This window comes from Trichoplusia ni, chromosome 7 (genome assembly GCF_003590095.1).
Source record: "Trichoplusia ni isolate ovarian cell line Hi5 chromosome 7, tn1, whole genome shotgun sequence".
NCBI classification, from domain to species: domain Eukaryota; kingdom Metazoa; phylum Arthropoda; class Insecta; order Lepidoptera; family Noctuidae; genus Trichoplusia; species Trichoplusia ni.
The window spans coordinates 10,242,205-10,264,981 of NC_039484.1; the positions used below are offsets into that span (position 1 = coordinate 10,242,205).

Sequence of the window (22,777 nt, forward strand, 5' to 3'; positions counted from 1 at the left end):
AGAAAGTGTTATAGTTTTGCTGGGTTAGTATTCTAGAAATCTCGCTCAATACGTTATGGATAAGTATCCCACTAGTTTGCTGGTAGGAGTGAGTACGATACCTTCTGTCTTTTCCAGATAGGAGGAAGTCCGTGTAGAACTTTTACACAGTTAGGAATAGAATATGGTGATTAGCATGAAAAGAATTGCTTTTGTCGAAAATATGAATAGAGATATAATATGCTGCCATCAAGAAATTACATCTAAATATACAATATTTATGGAAGATGTATAATTATACTGTCTTCCGATTAGTTGAATTAAGTTTTAATAGTGGTACCTAAGTATAACGAGTATTTACCTAAAAGGTACTCTTAAAGGAAAACATTTGAAAACCCATTCCTGTTAATTCAGACTGATTCTTACAACTAAGACATAAACAAATGATTGTCAGTGGTTAGTAATTAGTAAAGCATTAAAACAGCGCGTTAATTACTTAATTAATTACAGATGAGCACCTGGTCCTTTGAGACGCATTCATTATGACGTCACAACTTACATAATCTACAAGTACAGTAAATATAGATTTGTTGACTATACACACCTATTATCATGTATCTGTATATTTTGCTTTAAAAAACCTGTTATTAATATTCTCTCCAATGAAAATATTTCGGATGTTAGTCAGTCATGCGATAAACCATTTTGTCATTTTGCGTAGATTAAAAGGAGTAAAGTTATGAAGTATTTAAATAAAAATAAAAAAAAGTTTTGTATGAGAACTTCTTATTTAATGGTCATCTATTACATACTAAAATGTAGAGGGTCCTTTGTGAAATAAACGTATGTTCTTTATTAATTTTTGTCTGATATACTTTCTATATAAAGGTAAGAAAAACCTATTCAGAGGATAAAAAAAACATATTGCAAGCATATAGAAAAAAAAGCAACACACAAATTAATCCAAAAAACCTTAATCCGCAAAAAATATCCCCAAGCAACTTACATAGAGGTGAATGACATTGTTACCGCCAAGATGCGTTTAGCATCTGCCCACCACTAAAAAAAAATAGCCACCAGCGCAGTAAGCCACCGAGTGTCCGATTAGGTGATACAAAATAATCTAAAATAAAATATAAAACGTTACGCTTTTATACAAAATAGTGATCATTAACTGAAATTGATAACATCTAATTATACAATGTACAAAGTAATAATAGTGTTCAATGCTAAAGCTATCAACAATGGCCAAATGTGTTGTAGATTTATTTATAATTCTTTACCCATAAAATGATTATGATAATTGTTTTTCATTAGACTAAATGAAATAATTTAACCAATAATAGCAAAACATTAGTTTATCATATCATTTATCACATAAAGGGTAGGTATCAAATTAATTTAATAAAATGTATCAGAGGCAAAAAAGTCAAGAGTTTTTTTACCCTTCTTCCATGGCGCCAAAACAAGTAGCAAAACTTTTTTATATCCCCAAATATGGCAAAGGTATCGAGTACACGGACGCGAACTTTTCAAAACCGGTATTCGAGGCACTGACGCGAGTCATACAGCCGCCTGCCGAGAATATCTCAACCAGACTGCGTGAGGCAACGAAGGATCAAGCGGACCATGAAATTAAATTCAAGTTTTGTTCGTGAATCATTCGTATTGTGCCTTTTCCAATGCTGGCTTTGCGTTACCGGCTATTCAATTGTATAATAGAACAACAGTAATGTAGATTACATAAAGAGTATTCACCTACATAGATAACACATTTAGATATGAGGATCTTTAACAGTGTTATAGCTAGATGTAGTGAGTCACTACATAAATTCATTGCACGTTGATGACGTTTCCTTGGTTTTAAGGAAACTACCATTTACAGGTGTTATAGTAGTTGACAAGATAAGTAGTTGATGAGCTGCGGTCAGGTCAATGTCAAAGTTGATTACATTGTTGATTATATTCAGGCTTTAAAAACACGTCATCAATTTTTGGATAATGAAAGTGTGGGTGTCAAACTAAGGTGTAGTAGCTTTTATCTAATGTGTTGTTATTCGTTTAGTCACTGTGGACATATTTATCAGTGTTACTTTTTCCTGTTTTCAGAGGGAAAATAGCTAGCCTGTTTTGAAATGTTAACAACCTATCGGATTAACTGTGATGTTTATTCAAACTTGACTAAAGAGTTCAACAGCTTCAATTCTTAGTCTAAACCTGATCGGTATAGGACCTTTCACAACAATATAGAGCTACAAGCAACAGTTAACCTTAGTTCTGTCGAGCATACTAATGACTATTACACAGTAATAATGTAAGTAAGTAAGTAAATCGTTACTATTTTGGTTGGTTTAGGTAACTGAAAAACGAATTGCAAAACTTAAATGTGCATACACATCGAACAAAACAAAATTAACTTTTTAATTTATATTATTCTGCTAAATTCTGCACCTTCTTATAGATAACCATATCTTACGCCCTTGTCAGGTTTACAAATAGTAATCAGGCACATCTGTCATATCTGCAGTCATTACGGAAACTAAAAAGTCAGCCAGCAGAAATGACGTGAGTCATAACTCGTAACTGCAATATTCTAAAAATAACTTATTTTTCACAATCACAATATGAGAAGTAAAACTGTATTACAAGGTCATGTACCAATTCTGTAAGTAATATTAATCATAGAAATATGGTAAGTGTTGAAATCATTTAGAAAATGCATAAGACAAATAAGGTTTTTTTGTTTAAAAACATTACTCCTTAATTAATTGAATGCTTGCATCGTGGGGGTATTTTCATTCTAGTCACGTGCCCAAGGTTCAGAACAAACATTCATGGATTAAACAAATGATTGCCCTTAGCGGGGTTCGAATCCACGACACGTCGCGTATAGCATGTTTGGCGTGATGTAGTCTCATCTTTAGATTTCACAAGTATTTTGTCCCGTGAAGTGTGACCAAGAATGTAAAATATCAAAAGAGATTATAGAGTAGAAAACATCTGCATAATATTACAATGATTACAATGTAGTCTAGCAACAATTACTCATTTGAATCTTATAAATATAAAATACTTGTAAAATACGATTTTAAAATAGTGAGATACATCAATCTTTTGCAGATTGGTCGTTTCCTGTGACAAATATGATATATTTGGCCCACCCACATTCGTTCACTATTATTTGTTTCCTCACTTACATGCTGCCAAAAATGTACTGTTCTTCTTTACCGATTTACTGTGCCACTGTAAATATTTTGATTTAATGTATAACCTGACTGATGGGCAAAGATGGTTACTCAGAGGGAGTACATGATTGTGGAGGATGACCCATGAGAAGGTGGTGTGACTATCTTGTCACCTATGCGAGGAGCACATGGCCGAAAATTGCAAAAGACAAAAAGATATGGAAGAAGGGGGAGAGAAAGCTATGGAAGAACGCTTGCACAGGCTAATTAAGACAAAAAAGTATAAAAGTGTCATACTCCTACTGTGAAAGCTGTAGAAATAATTAACATAATCGCGCAATATGGCAAACAAACCTTCGGTCCACTTTTAAACATTTTTCAGATGCTACGAGTTCGAATACAATTAAATTAATGCACAACATCGCTATGCCATTCATATACTTAATCGATAATTCGATATACAAAACCCGTCCCCACACTAGCGGCGGTGGACCGGTACGTCCATTATATGTAATCAGATGCGCTAGTGTGGGCATGTTACACAATTCCGATGTTTTTGTCCTCAACAGGCTAGCAGAGAGTATGCTAATTTATATGCAGAGTTTTTGTTAACTTATAGAGTGCAAGCATTGAAGATCGATTTTTTGTTTGGATTATTGGAGATATTGTTAAATACCTATTAAAATATGATGAATACTACAGAATATCTTTGAGACATGGGAAAGTAAAAATCCTCAGATCTTCGGATTAATGTAACTATGTACTTTTTTTAGCAGGCGCATTATTTGCTGTAAAGTTAAAGCCACAGTACTAAAAGTATATGGTAGTATCAAACCTGACATATAAGTACTGTTGTATTGAACATCATTGACAACATACGGACAATGGCTACCTACATATAGGTAGATATGTCGTATATTAGACATACATCGTTAAGGCCAATTGTACGTGAAGGTCAAACGAGATCATTTATCTTCTCTACAGGAGAATCCTCGACACTAGCCGATGACAACATTTAACGTATCGTAATGAACCGTTTACTTCAAGTAATGGCTCGTTCAAATTAGTTCTAATTATCGTCATACTTTTGGTAATTGCATTTTCTTAAGTGCGAACATATGATTAACCAATTTTATTTATTAATGATCTTGTTCATAAAATTGGTGTAATTATGGTCATCCGTTAATGAATTTTCGACTGTACACTAAATAAGTTTTCTGTTTGTGGACAGTCACATTTATATGAGGCTTAAAAGGAATTAAGCCTTATTCCTTCTTTCGATAGGTCTCATGTCTGATGCCTCCTTTCAGTAAGTTGGGTCAATTTGTTAGGTTATTGGGGGTGTGTTTACTAATCTAGGACTTGACAGACAATTGATTGAAGTATTTATTGTTGATCAACGTTCGGGACAACTAATGTTAGACCGGCTGATTTCATTCATATTAGGGGATTGGACTAGAGTTTACAATTATTCTAGAAATAGCGCAGAAGGCATTTCATTTGAAAATAGAGTCGCTAATCTTAACAACTGTTCTTGTTGTTTTAAAATCCTTGTGATCTTAGACGCTACCTCCCATTATGAATCCCAAAAAAAATACAGAAAGCTGTCTAAATATTGTTAAAAGTACATCTAAATACAAATCCAACCGCATCCATGTTAGTAGCATCATCAGCCCCCAAGACCCGCCACCGATAACCAACAACGTCACTTACCCATGTTTCAGTATCGGCCCATTCTGAGACGGCTTAGAATATAAGTTTAGCAACGACTTTGTAGTTGTAAATCTAGAGGAGTACAAAAAACAATTAGACATTACAGGAAAATAGAAAATAGCAACGAAAATAAACGAGCACATAACTAAAGATTGTGAGTTGCAAGCTTAATTACTGCTGGTTTGTGCTTACATGTAAAACACGTTCCATTAAACATAATTATAATAATAATGCGTCCAAGCATGTCGTGCTTAGTACTGTGCTGTAACCCCAATTCTAAACAATCCGGTTGCAGTAGTTGTAGTTAAAAATGAAGACGGACAGAGTATTTTTTATCCTTTTTATATACTAGCTTTCATCGACAATGGGATCGTACAGAATTAGGAGCTTAGTAAACATCGGACGATTAACAATATGTGCTATGTCATAGATATATAGCAGATATGAAATTGTTATGTGCTGTAAAAATGATTCATTTTTAAAGCTTTGTAGTCAGCGGTGAAAAGATGATCTTTCTTTTGTTAGAAATATTCGTTTAATATTAGCGGATGTTCAACACAAGCGGATGTGTATATTCGGTTGGAAATATTGTGCATGAAGATGAGATTTTTTGTGAAAATTTACAAAGTTCACATTTTTTAAATTTAAAATGATTCTGTATTTTAACCGCTTACTCTTTCGCTAAATATTCATAAACGTTACTAGAATAATCCGTGAGTAACTTAAGTCATTTTAATAATAGCTGACAATGATAGCCTTACAATACAATGACGGTTGTCCACGTGCTAGTGGTCAAAGAGAACAAAACAATAATAACATTTCTGATTTTATAAATTGATAACGTTAATCGAATCCTTCAAATGTAAGGAAGTAATAATTCACAAGTCACAACTGTTTTTTCATAATATTTCATTTTCATATATTTGAGCTTTTTATTGTTAACGATTTCTAGAAATTCATCACTCGACTTCTTGCTTGTACCGCGCAGATCAAATATTCCAGCCTAGAATCGTTTTCAAAGTTACTCATAGAGTATTCAGCAACGTTTACAAACGATACCACCATACCTGCTGTTAGGCGTGAGTCCCTGTGCATTGAAGTCTCCGGTGGAGTTCCAGCGCTTGGTGAGGCTGTTGGCGGCCGGCGAAGTGCCCTCCTTGCTGGACGTCGAGTTGTTGCGTGATCTAAATACCAACGGCATCACTACGGTACTAGCTAATACACAAGTCAGCAATAAGTCCATAAACATTGACAGATTTATCAGGCTCTTATTGAAATACCTTAACCTTATGTTAAAACTGGAAAGCTTAGTAGCTATAGATAATATTATGGATGTTTTAATAAAAATTGTCGTTGGTAAATCTGCTTTTGTTTATGGACTTTCGTTTCTAACTGTAAAAGCCTCTTAGCAATCTATTATACTAAAGTATAATGTAAACACAGCAGGGTCTTATGCTCGCTACTACTAAATGTTTCAGAATTATTTCGATGCACCTCTAAGTTTAAATTCGTCGCGATTTTCGACCTTTGAAACTCCGAAAATGTCACGACTATTTCAAGTTTTCAATATGATTTGTAAATTATTTCAACTACTCACATGCAGTACCTATATCCTTATACTGTTATATTCAACCCAGGTATATAACTCAATGGAGGCTACCTGTTTATGCTCACTAGATGGCGCCACTAGCCAATGTATAATATTAAGTTTTGTTTGTAAATAAGCATATTTCAGTTATTATTTGAATTAACTTAATAGGGTGATTTTCAGACAAATTTACAAGAGTAAGTCAAATAACGCTTTTGTCTAACTCCAAGTGTCAGGCGACTAACAACTAAAGAATTGAAGTTTGGCGACCTTCTATGCTAGTAGCGCCTCTAGTGGGAAACCATACGCGTTAACCCCTATTGATGCCTTACTAAATATATAATCTTATCTAGTTAGTTTATTTTGAATGTAAATTACAACTGTATACAATCGTTGTGACCACATACGAGGTGTCTTATGTTTACATATACTACGCTACTATAACAATCGTATACAAGGTTATTTAAAAATGGTGTGATAGAGCTAGTGTCATTTCTTTTTCTAAATTTAGACTTAACATATTTTAGTTAAGAGGATTCCGTTCAGGATTCAGGAATTTCTGTGATTCCGAAGCCGGTCAATGTCATTTTGTACAGTGTAGAAGGTCTTTTAGGTCTTTCAGTTCATCCTGAGGGCACACCATGAGGTTATTTGGAACTTTTAACGACTTGATTGTCCCAACTCTAACTCTGTCCCGCTCATGCGTGCATGTCACCAGTAAGACAAACTACTCAGACACCTGTAATATTTCTCTCAAAAACATTTCCCTACTGAATAAACTAGGACAAATATGTCAAGATGCTTCACGTCCCCACCATTTATAAACAACCCCTCACCAGCTAAGTAACACGTCTCTTATCTACCTGTAGGGTTGCGGCGGGTGTGGCACCAGGTGCGGCGCGGGCGTCGCGCGGGGGGACGGCGACGGCGCGGGCGACAGCGAGGACGACGACGCGGGGGAGTCCGACTGCAGCGAACCGGTCGACTGGTGCTGCGGACCGCGTCTGGAAACAGACAATATTATTTTGTGAGTTAGTATTTGATTCAAGATGCTTAAAGATTTCGCTCTATAGATATAGTTAAAGTGCGCGAGCTTTAACTACTTCACCGGAGTGTTAAGTCTCAGATATTATAAAGGAAACCTAAATCACTTCTCAAAAGTATTAAAATACTTCCTACAATTTATTTAAGGATATAGAATTATAGATTGCGAAATCAGTTTCTTAACAATCATTGTCGTCTCGTGTTGCTCTTCGGAAATGTAAAAAACGTACACGTACATATTTATCTCGACATCATCATCAAAAGTAAATGATACATTGTATTAGGAACTCCTCTACACAAATGTACCTTTCTTTTAGTGGTTCTATTATCTAACAATATTAAATATAGTTTAGGCTACCTCGAGAGTCAATGGCATCTCAGTTTAAAAAAATATAAAATCTCTCTTTGAATGCTTTTTTCTTGTTCATACCTTTGTGGTAGTGAGGATGTACTGGATCCGTAGCTGGAGGTCCTCTTGGCGGTTTCCCGGTATGAGGGCTGCCTTAACCGGAGCTCCCGAGTCGGGGTCCCCGTAGAACCTGGAAGAAAAAGAAATGATTTTATTTTAATTGAAGTAAGTAACCATTGAAGTAACCTTTACACTTTTTAGGAAATAATAAAGAGATACTATTATTATACGTTGTAAAGGATATTTCAGCTCAGTAAACGATATGGATTTGACTAATTTGCAAAGTGTTTTGTTTTAAAAGTGGGTGAGCTGTGACACAATTTTCACATTAAATAAATTGTAAATTAAATTAGACCGACACACATAGACCACATCTTCGTGCAGATAAACGTGTGATATACAGGAAATTACGGAGTCCATTAATCATTATAAATGAGTCGTTAATGCTCTTATGATAACTATGATTACCAGGCAGCTTCCGTGAGAGAGTGAAGGGCCAATACGTGACTCTATCTAATGTGGAGAAATTATCATACTTGTAAAACTATGTTTTGTAGCTTTCTTTACACTTATATTGCCGGCAACAGGGTGGCGGTAGTCAATTAAAATTTATTTTTTGCAATGTCTAGCAGATTTCTGAGACGTATAGACGTCGTATGAGTAAGTAAATTAAATAATGCAAGATTACAAGCACACGGCTTTGTTACTTAAATTCATGTTATTTAAGTAAATCGTTCACAATGTTTGTCTTTTAACTTAGACGAACTAAACTTTGACAACAAATGACAACTGATTAATCTATCTTGAATATCGCTGTTTGCATTGATAGAGCAATTACAACAAGTGATGACAAACACCTATTGATTTGTTGTTGAACAACTGCGATTGGGTAAAATATTACTTAACAACATAGAACACAGTAACATTCTGGTCCGGAAAACGTCAACTCAATGATATATGACATAGGTACCTGCTACAAAGTAGGACAGACAACTGACAAGCTTTAGTACTACCAATATTCAATGTAAAAAACTACAGACCAGTGAAAGGATATAGACATATAGTCTGTATCATGTCGCAATGTATCGGTTGCGACTTGCGGAAACTATTAAAATCAAATCATTTAAGAATTGGCAAGAGATTAATGTCAGCTAGTTTTGTAATACTGATGAGTTGAGATGAAAATATCATCTTGGACTTTTGTCACACTGTTCTACTTATTTTTTGGTAGGCATTTTCTGTACTGATAGTCACTTGAGGTCACCAGGCATGACCGTCATCACCAGAAATGATCCTTATTATAGTAAAACATTTGTGAGATCCAGAATATTTGTTTTACAATGCTTGTTCTCAATCTGAATGTTTTAAGTTTGTAAACTAAATGTTCGTAAAACCAAAACAACTCGGGATGCAAGGGAAACCTCTTGAACTTGTTGTGATTGATACACGCCATATTAAAAGGTTTTTTTCCATTGGTTTTCTTTTCACTTTCTTTTCACACAGCTAGCTGCTGCGCAAAGGCCTCCTGTATCCAGATGCAGATGAACTTACGTGCTCCCGGTCGTCACTAACCTAACCCCTGCAATTCTGCCCCTTGCTACCACAAACTTATTTAGATGACAGCTACAAGTATATACCAGTATAAGCACCATTCCGTTGCGTGGCGGGCGCGGCGGGCCTGCCCTCGAGCGCGTTGAGCCGGCGCAGCGCGTCCGCGAGCGTGGAGCGCAGACACAGCAGCTCCTCGGCCTGGCGCGCGCACCGCACCTCCAGCTCCGCCACGCGCGCCGCCAGACCCGCGCCCTCGCCTTCTAACATCTCATCTGGAATAACACATTGCAACCATTAGAATTATATTAAAAAATCTTTACTCTTCCCGAATATCCATACAGCCAATTATAAGGGAAACCGCGACCATGACTACGGGTGAACAGTTAAATTTGTGTTCACTTGTCATCCTTCAATAAGGAACGGTTTTCCCGTATCCCGTGAATTGAAAGAGTTACGAGAATACTAAAACTAGGACTTGTAGTCTAAAGAAGAGTGTGACTTTGTATCAGTTTAATAACCTTCAGATTCAGTTGCAGAAATTGTTCTAAAAAGTTAATTACTAAGTGTAGGTCTATCTGAAGGAAGGTAAGTACCATGCCTCGCCAAAACTGTGTATGAGTGTCTAGCACGTTCATATATGTATTTAGATAAGAGTAGGTCCGAGAGCATACCCCTTTATGCGTGCAGGTTATAGTCATTCTGACATATTATTCAATTAAAAACACTTCTTCTGCTACAAAAGACTTTTCGTAAAGATTCAGAGAATGTTACCTATATGATGAAGATTTGTATTTGTGAAAAGGTAAACTAAGTCCATAGGTAGACTCGAAAGGCCAAATTCATGTAACTTGCGAATTTGTTAAATATTTTCGAGAATACTATAAACAATTCTCTACCAAAATAAAGTAACACACAACAATTGTTTAATTATAAATCTCGTAACATTAATTATAAAATCGACGTTAGAATAATTACATGGTTGAAAGTGTTTGTAATTAATAGTACTTTCACACTTCTATAACCATTCTATAACTGATGGTTATCACGATTAAATGTTAGTTAATAACAGTTATATTGTGTTGTCTCTAATTAAAATTATTGTACTTACATCAATTTATGAATAAACAACTAATAATAAAGTTTCAATTGAAAGTAGGGCACGCATACAGCGTTTTGATTTGAAACAACATCAAAGTAAAGGCAAAGTGAAAATAGGTTCACTAAGAGTGTTTGTCATGTTAATTATTTCCATCCAACATGTTAAGATATCCATGTAATAACATAAAAAATAACCTAACAATAAGGAATAAACCCAGAGTACAAGAAATAATCGTTTTTTTTTATAGAATTTAAATTATTATGCATGACAGACAAATAAGACCCATCAAACAATATAAGACTTTTCGCTTGGACTAAATCTGTTTACGCAAAGCTCTGATGACTTTATCATTGGTCTTGATTGTCGTTTGTTTGGCAACGCTGACGAATCACAACATAATGTTGTAAGACTGGCAGTGTCAGGCCACTTGCTAATTCAGCTCCTTCGTGAACACTATTGTATACCAAACAATAGGATTAATGTGTGTGCACATACGCGAAAATGGGGACAGATGTGAGATGCGCCTTCCTTGTATGCGTAGATAGCCTTTTTAAAAAAAGAGTAGTTACGTGTTATAATGGGTTAAATATATGATTAATCTATAAAAATAAAAGGAACGCACAAAATCAGCAATAAGTTATTATTTGAATTTATAGAGAGAGAATATGCATATAAGAAGTATGCATTTTATAAGATTACCTCGATAAAAATGAGCAAACGGAACATAATTAAGAGCAACAAACTAATACACAGGAAAGAATTTCTAACCATAGAATTAAGAATACCGATAGACAGTTACAGCACCACTAACGTAAAGTATAGCATACCTTAGTGACGAATAAGAAAAAAACTAAACAGTGCCATAGTATACAATGTGCCTGAATCCTACTAGCCCATATACTTGGTAAACTTACGCCACGCCGCGTATACATCGTTCATGGTGTCGCCAGGTGAGTCGCTGGCTCGCGAGCTCCTGGAGTCGCGGTCCCCATGGCTGTCCATCCTCTCTGGCACTTAGCACATTCACCACATTACTATACTGTATACTGTCACCTTTATTTAACACATTTTGTAAGAACAGCCAGAACGAGTTGTAGTTGTTGACTGCATTTGTTTTAATGTTTAAGGCCTATTAGTGAGACGTCATGCAATGTTATAACATCTAATTTATGTTTAGTAATAACGTCTAATTGCACATAATTGCCTATACAAGTTATAGATTTCTTTGTTTTACAATCTAATAGTGTCATGGTAGGCAGGCTCGGAAATTAGCATAAAATATATTTCATATTTAACAGCAAAAATACATATTTAGCATATTTAATGCCAATATGATGATAATTTACAGTATGATTTTCAAAACCATCTGTCAACGGGGCGAACGTTGCGTTGACATTTTTCTAGTTACAATTCTACCGGCCATGACAGTTACTGAGATGTCACCACACATTGCAAAAATGCGTTACAGACGAGCACAAACGTCACTTTCCCACATCGTGGAATTCGGGTAACGGTCACGGCGAATATGTACAGGTGTGGCCGTTTGCATAAACATGTGCATTCTATCGATAACTGTACTTCGGTACATCTCGACATCGTTGACCTTTTTGTTTTCAATTCTTTTGATGACCTGAATAACTGTGTTTATATTAAAGCAGTATAATATGATGATGCGAGTGAATTAAATAGTAATAGTAATGCAAAATGTCGATATATTCCTTCCTAGTTCGTTGTGCAGATGTTACAGAATAATTCTAAACTGAGCTAATAGATTAGGTATGTCCAACCAAACCACGACTTTTAAATTTATTATCCTAGATTAAGCCAACGTAATACGTTTTGTAATTGAATCCTATTTCGACAAAACTAATCACGATCACGAAGCAATCTGAAGATGAAATGCAAACATTACATAAGTAATACTTATTCAAGATTAATATACAATCATGATGGCAACTTAAGTATATTACTGAGAGAGCGAGCCAAGGAGGTTTTATGTAAGCAGAGAGTAAGTCACGAGAGCAGGAAGTTGTCGTTTACTAAACTACAATCACGTTGAAATTGTATGGAAATAAACGACTTAGTGCCGAGATACACGAGCTGAAGAATGTATTTAAATTTGCTTTTGGCTTTATATGGAAAATGAAATCAGCGAAATTAAGTTGCGATTATTTAGCTCTTGATGACGGTAGTTTATATCACAGTCGCTCGTTCCTAGGTCCAAGAAAAGGGTAAAGCGTTCTAATGTTCTTTGTTGGTTATAGTTTTGCTTGGTTTGCTTCTTAGCCTTCGTCAGGGCGTAGAAAATCCATAAATATAAATAAAAAAATGTATACATTTTGACGAAACAAACAAAAACGACAAAAATATCAATTCTGCCCACCTTTTGAAATAAACAGCTTCTAACGAAAATTAAGATGTAAAGCAAATAATTCAATCGCTAAATGATCGTTCATATATCGAATTTCTTGAATACGTCCTAAACTACGGTTACTTAAACAGTTTGTGTACGTACACTAACGTTATCGCAGAACAAAGTGTTCACAATTCTCACGACTGAGAAAGTCAACGTGAGAAGATTCGTATAAGAAATAAAGTACCAGCGTTTGATCTCAAATAATTACGACCTTAACAGCCAAGAAATAAGGTCACCATTGTAACTATAGATTTAAATTGCTCTATTACAGATAGCAGCGTTTATTAGAATGTATACTGTATCATTTTATCTGATGGAGTAAGAAAGGTGGACTGTAATTAGTAGTGTTGATTTACTCTCAGAAGGAATTTTTTGGTGAATATTTTGCAAAAATTTTGCGCAACTTGAGCCATCACCTTAACTTTTTGAAAGTGCCTGGAAAACGGCCCACTTGAAATAAAAACTTTTGATTTTGAGACTTTACTGTGTCAAAAATACGTCGTTGAAACAAAAATAAAGAAATATTTTGTTATTATCATTCGATAAATCTTAAAAGAATGGTCACGCGTCACCGGAGACTGTTATTTATAAGTATTCTAATGTTTTAACCACTATTTGTTGACCATTATTTGTTAATTTGAATTAAAAAACAAATAGCAACATCGATTCATGAAAGTGTTGGTTTGAGAATGAATGATGAAACCTAACGGAAACATTCCCGTTGTTTATTTAATATAAACGTTTTTGATAGTATCGCGTTATCTGACTTCAGAGATGGCGTCTTCACGTCTATATTGATACCAACGAACCAACGACTCACGATGGTACAGGTTTATGAGTTTACACTGATAAGACGCCGTTCATTTGGGAGTCTGTTTGTTGAACCTGGTTTTGTGGCAGTGTTTGCGACATACAGACAATATTAATGAATGGGATCCACAACTGTATCTGTTATAAGTTTTATCAAGTGACATGGAATGGAATCAAAAACCCCGAGGGTAAAATCTTTCACTCCTACAAATTTGAAGTGCCTCCACCGATGTTTATCAAACATGTCTAATAACCCTCGCATTTACCATTTTACCTTTAATACGAAACAAACTAAATTGAAATTACTATGATGATACAGACAGACCCTTTTTTGCGTGAGTGTATTAAATATTGGAGATTTGAGAGTGTTCTGACAAAGGCTAGGTTTAATAAGTTGTCAATTTTAGCTCTTATTCAAGTTCGGTCTTTTCAAGGAATGGTTTAAGTGTCACCTGACAGGTGACTTGAAAGTATACAGGATTTTGCATAATAATTTTGCTTTGTTCAAACGATTTATTCAAATCGTCAACTGAACAATAACAAGCAATATCCGTGATACAGACGAATAACAATAGCTTAATAACTTAAAAACATCCTTAAAACCAATACTTTATTACTTGAATAGCTCTTCAATCACTTAAAGTACCATTTGTTCAAACATCTTAGTATTCAAAAAAAATCCAGGCTAGAGAACCAGACGCATCCGTCAAACATTACAAATCGTATCACGGAATGATTGACTATTAAACCCATGGCTGTTGGTAAACAACCGGATGTGACGGTGACTAGCCATAGTGTTCATCTAAAGGTCGGTATACATTAGCTGGGCATTATTGTGATGCTGTCAATAGGGAAATGTACAAAAAAAAATATGTTTCGCCCGAAAATCACTACGAGCATACTTTTCTTCGAAAGCATTAAGGAAAAATAGAATACTAATTAAAAGTGTATAGTAGTGAATAAACCAAGTATACACTGAACAAAAATCAACAGTTCAACGACATGTCACACTATTTAACTAAGAAACAATAAAACGTGTTCTTTACTTATGTGTTACCATCCTAACAGCGTTAGATCTCATTGTAATGCTGCGAGACACATGCAAAACACAACATGAATTTCAATACGGATCGAAATGATGTAAATGACGTGAGTCGTGAATCGGTGTAAGTGTGGCAGTTTGTTATTCCGAATTCCGAACGGTGTTCGTACAAATAGGGTGAAAAAAATCACATTTGAAAATGTCAGCCATCAAATTTATGTTGTTATTGCTGTTTACCTTCGATATTTATCTATATCTATACTAATATATAAAGCTGAAGAGTTTGTTTGATTGTTTGAAGGCGCTAATCTCAAAAACTACTGGTTCGAATTGAAAATTTATTTTTGTATTGAATAGACCATTTATCAAGGAAAGCTATATAACATCACGCTGAGACTAATAGGAGCGAAGATACAATGGAAAATGTGGAAAAAACGGGGAAAATTCTAACCACGCGGGCATCAGCTAGTTCTTCGATATAAGTAACAGAAAAACACACATGTGAAAATTTCAAGTCAATCTCTAGCTATCATGGTGCATGAGTTGGCATGGTAGACAGAAAGCAGTGCCTCAATAATACGGTTCATTATACTGTTTGGGTATAAAGCCCTAAATAAGAAGTTGACCTCCTGTCCTATTTATTTTAAGCCAACATCAAAAAGGATTCACGTCATACCGTTTTATGAGATTGAACTGATAAATTGACACCATTCTATTTGAAATTTGTTTGATAAACTCTTTTAACATTGGCAACGTTTCCATGGGCCAGGGTAAGGAACTCATCACTCAAAAGTGATGCAAAAGTTTAAAACTACCGTGCGAGAAATGTTTTATAATCAAAGGATTCAAACAGAAAGGTTATATTTTAAAATATTATTATAGCGAGAGCTTAAGGCATGCCAGACGGCCCAGATACAAAGTTTTAAAAACATGATTGTTACAAGTATACTACCGCATTGTGTGAGTCACACAATAACTATCTTGTAGTAACACGGAGATGTAGATCCTTTATCAGACCTAGATGTTTTCTAGATTAAAGAAACAAGGAAGAGAGATAATTATCTCTTAATCAAAGAACGTGTATAACTCAGCACAGATTACCTCCTAGCAGTATATGTAGCATTCTCTAAATAAGAGTCAATAATAAAGGATTGTCATGTCATAAAATTTAAATTAATCCCAGACAATAACCTATGTACATGACAAATCGTCTTTAGCAGAAATGCATAGACTGTGATGTATTAATTGATACTTTCACTTGACAATTGGGTTTCTTTATCACATTTCCCACCACCAACTCCATCATCAAAAAAAGCCAAATACTCTTTGGTTGCAAGTTTAGGTTTGGCTTCGCAGTGTCAATCACTTTTATTTGAGTCCACATTCGAATATACTTGCAAAGTTTTTAGTTACCTTATTACTTTTCAGCATTTTCATCCCCACAACTTTCAAACGTCTCAATCGATTTCAAATGGAACCTGACTCAGAACACTTGCATATAATTTATTTTAAAGGTAATAGACATTTAATAGAAAAGAAACTAAAATAAACCCGCTCAATCCCTTCGGGAGTTATGCTACACACAGACATCGGGGGTTTCAAAATTGAATGACAAAATATTGACTTAAATCTGATGTTCAATGATAACAGATTAGACACTGCCGTTTAGATCCTATCAGCATAAGTCATGAGTGTCGTTAAGATTCATCGTGCGTGAATTGGTCTCGGTTCGTTGGTATTGTAAACGATACGTCGATGAGGCGGCGGACACCTCCATTGTAATGTCAGTAGGCCATATATCTTGGGTGTCAATAAAGGAACTGATTTATCAGTCATCATGCAAGGTTACTTCATATCCTATTTTAAGTAAGTAAGTTTTAATAAATGAATGTATTGCTTATTGCGTTTTTATTCGATATTAAATTAACTACTCGCAACACGACTGTTAAAGAGAATCATACTTCATAGTTTAGTGATGACTAAAGTATGGGTTTGGTTTGGGTTGTTCCTTCCAAAATCACGAGAGAACCTCTTGAAGTAACTTCCATTCGTTTTTTAATTGAATGAAGTGATCTTAAGTCACGTCTTTTGCCAAAAAGATATATCATTCCCATTAATTTGACCCACTCGATTTGCGTGAACGCTTGTTTTAAAAATATCCTTTGTAGATGAATGGAGGCAGAACAACGTTTCCGTAGAAGCATACACATAACTTAAGCAGTCATAACAAATGCCAACGTAGACTCAGTTATAAAGGAGAAGGCACCCAGGAAGGGGAAATGGGTCGGCCGCGGCGGTGTAGTTTCCGAAAGGCGAACGTCCTCATAATGTTGGAAGCCCGCCTGGCTGTCTGCGCTCCTTCCAAATGCATTGAGCTTAAATAACTTAGACACGATCGATATATTCGGGTACACAGTACAGACTACGCAAGTCTAAAGGGTACCTAGTGAATAATTTAGATATTTCTGATGGATGGATTGGACATTCTATAACTGAGCGAGATTTTGTCACGTCCATTGATTAAAATATCACTTTTTTCATTTGGTAGTTCGACATTGTAGGTAAACCTCTTTTTTTTCTTATACAGTTTATTTGGAATACTGTACTTTTTGTAATGTAGGTACATTATTTCCTCTACATTTATTTGTCCTATATTTGTAAGTTTAATGACGTGTAAATCAATCGTTTTCTGTATCATCACAAACAATTAAACATGTAGTAATGAAATCGTGTTATCAACAGGAAGCCAAGATTACCTGTCTCATTAATCACTTTTATCGTTCATTGCATTTAATCTAATACATACTCTTAAAACGTTACACTTATTTCATTTGAGTAATTAATTTAATTAACGTGAGAACTTTAAGAAAATTTGCTACTAGCAAAACGTGTATTTTGTTTGATCTAAAGTCTAAAAGATCCAAGGTCATGTGTGCTTGAGTATAATTAGCTAAACGTATGCAACACGACAAAAAAGGCAAGTTATTTACAAAGCAATCATTGGAGCGTCGAGATAGAGTAAACAGTTTCATATTGAGTTGGATATATGGTCAAGTGATATGCAACTTGTGCTAATATTGTTCAACTTGAGTAGCTAGCCATAACTAGACGTTTGTTAATAGCAGATTATTTCGTAAAGTTTGATTTGATGATTTAGTTTCTTATGGATAAACGGCATGGGAGGACGATAATTGAGTAGCTCTTTAAGATTTTTCTGCCTACGACTTTTTCTTGATTACACTAAACCTTCGATTAAAAGGCAATGTGACTAGATGGAATAAAACGGGTTCATGTTCATAGTTTAATAAAAAATCTTGCAAAAACATAAGTTTCAAGATTTAAACTTGATCCGGCAATAAAACAGTGAACAAGACTCACGTTGTCACGGATAACATGACTTTAATCTGTCTCATCGGCCATTAGCGGTTGTTTACAAAACTGTGACGTCAGGCGACCCATAGTCACAATATTTGATTTAATTATTTGCAAGTTTGTCAAACACGCTCGCGTTTGTTTACATTAACTTGTAAGTTATACTTTAAATATGGAACATTCCACACATTTTCCCTTTTCCAAAGTATCACGAACATTATTCGCTTGTTATTTTTTCTGATATTTAACTGTTCCCCTTGTAAATGGGATGGGTTTTTACGAAATTACCCGTAACGGTATTTCCCGTCCCCTTAGTATGGATATATCCAATGTGGTATTAGCTAATTACACATTGGATATTGATTTATCGATAAAGTAACACAGTATAAGGAGTGGCCCTTGTCTAGGATTGGACAGATTAAACGTTAGACACAATTTAGTAGGTAGATATTATTATTACAGGTATAATTTAAAGTTCCTTAGTTCTTGACTTTACGTGTGATAATACGAAATAAAAATAGGTAAGCATATATTAAAACGAAAATTTAAACAAAATTGGTAAAGAAAGCTGAAATTATGCTATTACGGTAACGTACAAAAAACCGACAACATTTACAACTTCATGCGTCTAACAATAAAAATACATGTTGAATGGTAGTTGGAAACCATACAAATAAATAGAAGTATTTATACCATACACAGTTAGAACCTTGACCAAATTGTGTAATGAGGAAAACCCATAAACCTGCGAATTACAAGGTCCTTGGTATAATGTAGGTTGACATAACACATTACAGAATATGGTTAGAGCCAAACCTCTCATTTGGTGGACGAAGGTTACTGTATTGAAATTAGTCATTTATAGAATCAATTAAAGAAGAATAATACTACAAAAATGTATACTATATATAAAGCTGAAGAGTTTGTTTGTTTGAACGCGCTGATCTCAGGAACTACTGGTCTAAAGTGAAAATTAATTTTTATTTTGAATAGACCATTCATCGGTGAAGGCTTTAGGCTATAAACTATCACGCTGCGACTAATAGGAGCGAAGATACAATGGAAAATGTGGAAGAAACAGGGAAGGTATAAATTGTAACTTATATCTTCTAACCACGCGGACGAAGTCGCGGGTAACAGCTAGTCTATTAATATGATAAGTTTTAAGTTTGTTCGTTCAACACTATTTCAATAACCATTTTTAAAATACGTTCTTAACCGTCTGCAGCTTATACAAAGTAGATAATTATAGTGTTTACAGTAGAATGGTATATTGTTCACAACATGGTAATCAACGATAGGACAAAATTGTAGGGTTCGAGGACTAATGATGATGTAGTAAAATCACTCAATTTATTTTGTTGGCTAACAGTTTCGTTGGTCTATTAACGCGGTCCATATGGCATGGCAGAATCAATATATCCAGCAGAAAATTGTTTTTAATCACGTATTTGAGTTTACCTTTATACATAAATTTTGATTTATTCGCCGACATTGACTATTGATAAAGAAATAACGGTGTGAAAAATAAATTCTAATTGTGGTATTGTCAGATCTATACAGAATCGTGATACATTTCGCAATACATTCGTTCCCTCATCCTATTTTAGATTTATCTAATTCGTTATCAACAAATCAAACGATGCCTACACATAACTCTGATAATTTCAGACATAAATAACAGTCGTTCCCCTTTTATCTTATCCATATTGACCGGTCACGGCACTGCAAATTGGATTAGCGATTGGCACACGCAAAAAATGGCTTCCACGCGATACTTTAAAATAATTTAATATTCTAAGCATGATGGATAGTCTAGAAAAACAAATGCAGACAAAAACACAGCCAAATTATGTTACTTAGGCGACGAGAAGTAACCTGTATTTTTTCGTTCATAACCTCACTTTATGAATTTATTTTTCAGATTGACAATCACAGAGAACTTATAACACCTTTATACACACTTCACTCTATTTTATCTCGTATATTTTTTACAAAACGAGGCCCAGGTTTAAAGCCGGCAGCCTCAGCACTAACTGAATTATCAATTGGGGACACACAGCTGATTAAACATAAGACGAAATGGTTCTAAATGAAGAGAGATCTGAAATAGAACTTTAGCTTCATAGTTTCAGAGTGGAAAGTGCTGGAAATGGAAATACTAGGGACCCTGTCGTTGTAAGTGGGGTAGGTCGACGCGCATGCGTGTCGACCCTTCAAACTAACACCATTCACAGAAGTTTCAGCCTTATTGCGAAACACGATGGGTGAGAGCCGAGAGAATCGATATGCGCGCGTGCGTATTGCTGTTGTCAAGTTGTAAATATTTGAGATATTTTGTTTGATGATTTACTAACAGTAACCAAGGAAATGAGGCAGTTGTTCATACAATAACTGTTTGCTTTAATTTACGATTCATAAAAAGTACAGATAGGTAAGAAGACACACCAACATTCTCAAGAAGAGGTCTCAACAGTTTAACCGGTTTAAATAAGTTGGGTACAACTTTAAATACAGGCATATTTTTGCATTTTCAATTAATTCCTAGAAAAATGCAAATTAAACACTCTAGAGGAAAACCGGCACAACAAAATAAGGGATAGGGGTCAGGATATCGAACAAGTTTCAATAACAACATAAACCTAGATTTCAGACTTGACGAGGGTGGGATAGGGTTGTACCCGATTAAGGTGGCCCCGGGGATATGTGGCTGTAGGACTTTTGTTTCAGAAACTAAATCAGATATCCTTTTTTATTGCCGACTTAGTTTTGAAATGTCAGACAGCAGTGGCAAGATGATGCAAAAGCTGAAACTTTTGTAAAGAAAAAAAAGCTTATAAAGATCATTTCGTTTCTGACTCGATTAGAACTTTTTCCGCAGCGTTGTTGGAGACTTTGGTACTACCATTAAAGTATTTAAAATGATGGTATCTTCACAGTTGTATGTGAATTCCCTGAACAAGTATCTCCACCGGTCAACAAGGTCACTGGTGATGTAATGTTGACATCATGTTATTCAATTGGTCTCGTGTGTGACCTTCGATGTCACATTGATTGGCTGGTCTCCGATTGATTATATTGTCTGCCTAAAACTAGCACGCTTAACGAATAGAGGATGGGTATTATCTAATAGATTTTTTGTGGGCTCGGCGTTGTTTGGCTATCGGAATTGTGTTTGCATTTAGAATTAGATTGCTATTTATTTTGTCACAATTAATGTTGTTTTTTTTTCAGTGAAGTGACGACTTATTTGCAGACTACAAAAGTTCATATTAAAAAGGTTTTAATAGCACGGAAAATTATACAGGCTCGTGCTTTTAAAAACTGACATTTCATGATGATATATGACAGTATTTACATAAATATTACACACGAATTTTTTTATCTTAAACGCTAACCTTTACATTGCTGTTAATATAAAAATGTCAATGAAAACGGTTTTTTTTTCTTACCATACAGCTTGTGTAAGGTTACGCATAATTAAAAAGAATTCACAAGCCACGCAAGTATTTTGATTACATTAAAACGATGGGAATTCCATTCGACATAATATTTAAACAGTTTTTAGATTATATTTACAAATATTCATGGCGCCTTTAGATACCTGTTATATGATACGTATATGTAGTTCCTGGTTTCAAGATTTTCTTATAAATAAAAAACAGTTGTAGATCATTAACATTAAAAAAAATATATGGTCATGTTTTGACGGTCCTGATCCATGATCATAAACAGATATCATTACAACCATGACTTTAGAAGTCATCAAAACAGTCAATCAAAATTCAAAGCCGAACTTTTCCAAGCTATATTTTATGACTACCTTACAAGTCATGTGCACGTCAATCCATTGTGACTACATTTGACAATATTCCATTCAAACATTTCGTACAGTAGTCCACTCAAGTTTTGTAACATATCGGCAGCACTTAAGTCTTAAGTCTTAAGCCTTAACACATAAGATTGACTTAAGCTTGAATCGTTCGATTTAAGGCTGCAGTGTGTGGAGGATTGTACCTACCTCTTGTTATCTTATCGTTATGACAATGAACTCCTATATGCAAATTCTGTTGGCGAATATTAATATGTTAATGTTATCTGTTCCGCTTTCTAGATAGCTGTCAAGGTTTGTTGGAAACGTACAGAGAAAATACTGTGTTTCAGCCCGATTCGGTTCAATACATTGTGACCTTTGTGGATCTTTGTAATAAGTTGCGCGATAAGGGATGAGACAATACTTTCTTGTTCACTTTCTCTATTGAGTTTGTAAATTGAAGTTGTGTTTTTATCACCCACGAAGACAGATATTCAAGAAACCAGGGTATGTCAAAGAGTACTTACCCAATATGTTGATGTACGTCAAGCTGTACGATTTATAGACTAGAAAAATACAAGTTATGTAAATCAACATTAAGATTCCCATTTATTTAAAACGTACCGCCAACTTGATCAAAGTTGGCGGTACTTTTATCCATCGATCACCAGGGCTCAGTATTAAAAACAATTAACAGTATTTACCATATTCAGATGCAAATGCCCATAGCAAGTGTTATTGCCTTAAGCATCGGA

The 22,777-nt window shown here is 34.9% G+C and overlaps 1 protein-coding gene across 4 annotated transcripts in view; it reads right to left on the minus strand.

Moving 5' to 3' along the window:
• Positions 1–22,777, minus strand: part of LOC113495774 (echinoderm microtubule-associated protein-like 2) — a 43,702-nt gene that overhangs the window by 11,814 nt on the left and 9,111 nt on the right. The window contains exons 1-6 of one of the 4 annotated variants that reach the window (XM_026874695.1): positions 11,483–11,661; positions 9,556–9,741; positions 7,940–8,048; positions 7,329–7,469; positions 5,945–6,061; positions 4,878–4,949 (exon numbers count right to left, since the gene is read on the minus strand). In XM_026874695.1, the coding sequence (XP_026730496.1) occupies positions 4,878–4,949; positions 5,945–6,061; positions 7,329–7,469; positions 7,940–8,048; positions 9,556–9,741; positions 11,483–11,570 (713 nt within the window). In that variant the 5' untranslated portion in view covers positions 11,571–11,661. Of the gene's footprint in view, positions 1–4,877; positions 4,950–5,944; positions 6,062–7,328; positions 7,470–7,939; positions 8,049–9,555; positions 9,742–11,482; positions 11,663–22,777 lie in introns of those variants that run through there. The other 3 variants (XM_026874696.1, XM_026874697.1, XM_026874698.1) reach the window with 3 other exon arrangements.